This window comes from Cynara cardunculus, unplaced genomic scaffold (genome assembly GCF_001531365.2).
Source record: "Cynara cardunculus var. scolymus isolate 2C unplaced genomic scaffold, CcrdV1 Un_Scaffold_2427, whole genome shotgun sequence".
NCBI classification, from domain to species: domain Eukaryota; kingdom Viridiplantae; phylum Streptophyta; class Magnoliopsida; order Asterales; family Asteraceae; genus Cynara; species Cynara cardunculus.
Window position 1 is genome coordinate 84,685 of NW_020201088.1, and position 3,327 is coordinate 88,011.

At 34.7% G+C, this 3,327-nt stretch overlaps 1 protein-coding gene across 1 annotated transcript in view; it reads right to left on the bottom strand.

Annotated features, from left to right (window-relative positions):
* Positions 1-2,450, bottom strand: part of LOC112503034 (serine carboxypeptidase-like 17) — an 8,542-nt gene extending 6,092 nt beyond the window's left edge. Inside the window, exons 1-2 of the mRNA XM_025107090.1 lie at positions 2,310-2,450; positions 2,079-2,224 (exon numbers count right to left, since the gene is read on the bottom strand). Coding sequence (XP_024962858.1) covers positions 2,079-2,224; positions 2,310-2,449 — 286 coding nt within the window. The 5' untranslated portion in view covers position 2,450. The remainder of the gene's footprint in view (positions 1-2,078; positions 2,225-2,309) is intronic.
* Positions 2,451-3,327: the final 877 nt, after the last annotated feature.

The window sequence follows — 3,327 nt, forward strand, 5'->3', positions numbered from 1 at the left end:
GTATAAAAAATAATTTTAAACTTTATCTCAAATATTTTATAATATAGAAAATCAATTTTATTACAACAAACAAATAATTAATGTTATCAAATTGTAGAAGATATGGTGGTATGGAGAAACTTGATTGCGCGTAATTGTGGGGAGAAATACGTCAATCACAATCATTTATCCATTTTAGCATTCAACCAAATTTATAAATAAATAAAAAAGTATTGATCATTAAAACATATTAAATTTTGGTTCTTTTAAATTTTTATAACAAAGAACATAAAGAGTTTAAACGAGAATGGTTTCAATTTATGAGAACGTATGAATATTCAAAACAAACAATTATGTCATATAATAAACCGGTAATATACACATGGCGTGGTTTTATATTTTGTTAAAATAGTATCGTTTTCATTTGATCTTCACACACACAAATTTATATACATAAATAAATGATCATGAGAAAGAAATTAATTTTGTGAAAAGAAAAGAAGATATATATGGACCACATACCTTATTTAATAAAAGGATAAAATAAACATTATATATATACACATACACACATAGGGTTATATTCTAGTGAAAATGAGAGTTATGATGAGAAATGTAAGAAGAGTTCTTCATCCTTGAATTAATTCTAATTGAAGAGTTCTACTAGATCAACGCTAATTAGAAGTACCAGATAAATCTCTTCTAAAACGCAACTGATTGGTTGGTCGAAGATTAAAAATGATCAAGTGTCTAAATCTATTTTTACACTTCTCACATTAATTCATATTTTCACACGATCTTTTGTCTATATATATATATATATAGAGAGAGAGAGAGAGAGAGAGAGAGAGAGAGCTGGGTTCATACGGAAATAATACATATTTAAAAAAAATAAGAAAATGACCGAGTCACATGTGATTTTACAATAATATCACGTAGAAAATCACATGCGATTCACGCGGCCATAGGATTGCCGTTACACTTTTTTGACCTTTAATATAAAATCACACGTGATTTCATACGTAATTTGACCATTCTCTTATTTTCTTTAAAAAGTTTCATTCTAGTATGAACCTACCTACCTATATATATACCTATGCAAATTTGTGTAAAGATCTTTTTTTCTAATCTGAAGATCAAGTGTAAGCAAATACATAAAACATCGATTTTATGTAAATACGTAAAATATTTGCATAAACTCTAGCTATATTGGAAATTTCATTGAAAAAATGTCTAAAAGTGAATTTGATTAAGGATAGCGACTATTTTGTTAATTTTCGTGGATAGAGCCGGAGTTACTATAATTGGAATTGATGTGACTAAGATGGCGTTTGTTTTTTAAGAGGTGTTGAAGTCTGAATTCTGAATTCACTTCTGATTTTTAAGAGGTGGTGCTGAAGTCTGAAATCTGAATCAATCAGACTGTTTGTTTTTTGCGTCAGAAATCTGAAGTTTGAAGATGAGAGATCGAGAGTTGATATAGATCGACAGTTGACAGAGTGAGAGATGAGAGATCGAGACAGAAGAGTTGATCCAGAGAAATTGAGCGTAAAGAGATCAGAGTAGGTAGACGACAATTTGAAATAAGAGGTTTCTCAGCCACTTAAATTTTCAGACCTAATAAGAGCTTTTAAGCTCTTAATTGGAAGAAAAAAAAAACAAACACACTGAATCATCTTATGTCTGACCGATTCAAACTAAAGAGGACATTAAGTGTTTTTTAATAAAAACAGACAACCCCTAAGTTGTTTATTAAAATTCTGATTTGTAGGATAATTAATTAAGGTGGGGTTCCTAAATAAAAAACTACCAACATGTTTATAATTTATAGCTTTATTTTTTTTATTAATCTGGATATGCGAGCCGATTAATCTTAGGGTGACCACCTGCTTTGCAGATAGYCCGAAGTCACCACATTTGAACTTCCGTGGCCACAAGGGGATTTATTTTCCTCATTTGATTTGAACCTGTGACCTCCCGGTACTTTTGATCTTTGGAGCCAAGCTCAAACCAATCATACACCACCCTTGTGGTTTATAATTTATAGCTTTAAATCATTGAACTTTAACGAAATGTAATGGTAAGCGTCGGATGCATACCGATTTCATAAAAGAAGGCACGAAGAGTGCCACAACCAGGTCCTCCGGCAAGCCAAATAATGAGTGGATCTTCATCTGGGTTCCCTTCTGATTCCACAAAATAGTAAAACAGTTGTACAGCTTCATCTTCTCCTACTCCGATGTACCTAAACATGTACCACACTTTAACATATCCATCCATCGGAAATGAAAACATCCATAGACCAGATGGAAAGAGTTATATGTATGTACCCAGTTTCTAGTTTGAAAGGAAGGGGACCAGGATAGCCTGGTAAAGATTTGACAATGGTCTGAGAGGCAATAAGGGTGGTGGAGGTAGCCCAAACAAGAAACCCCACGTAAATGGGAATCAGAGAACTAACTGTGTGCATCATATGAGCTTTAGGGTGTGTGTTGACTTTGTTTTGACAAGGTGGATAGGATAGAAGGATGGTAATTGGTTTTATAGTGGAATGAATATGGATGTAGATCTGTTTCAATAAGTTAAAAGGATATGAATATAGATTATAGATGATGGATGAATTATTGAATGAAAGGGTGTCCATGATCGTTGGTCAGATTTGAACGTAAAGGGCTGCAGGCTGACCAGATGAACTGTGATTAGCTGCCTTAAGCAAATATTTAATTGACAAAAGATTGTGTTAAAGGATTTCACTACCAACTACGTTTTTTTTAAGCAATAAATGCTCTCTACAAATAATTTGACTTTTGATTTAAAAGTGACATTTGTTGCATTTGACTTTTGCCTAAGAGGAGTTTATATGTTGCGTAAGGCTTAGGCAACAAACCCGTGTTGCCTAAGTAGTGTTGCCTTCTCAATGTTGTATAAGAACCAAGACAACCACTATTAGAAACACAGGTATCAACGACGAACATCAGCGAGGGAAAATATCCCTCGCAGATCAGCGAGGGAAATCCCAAAAAACTAAATCTCTCGTTATTCCCTCGCTGATCTGCGAGGGAAACCTTCCGTCGCTGATCCCTCGCTGATCTGCGAGGGATCAGCGCAAGGGAATTGCCAAAAAACTCATTCCCTCGCTGATCCCTCGCAGATCAGCGAGGGATCAGCGACGGAAAATTTCCCTCGCAGATCAGCGAGGGAATAGCAAGGGATTTAGTTTTTTGGGATTTCCCTTGCAGATCAGCGAGGGAATAGCGAGGGATTTAGTTTTTTGGGATTTCCCTCGCTGATCCCTCGCTGATCTGCGAGGGATCAGCGAGGGAAATACCAAAAAAAACTTTCCCTCGC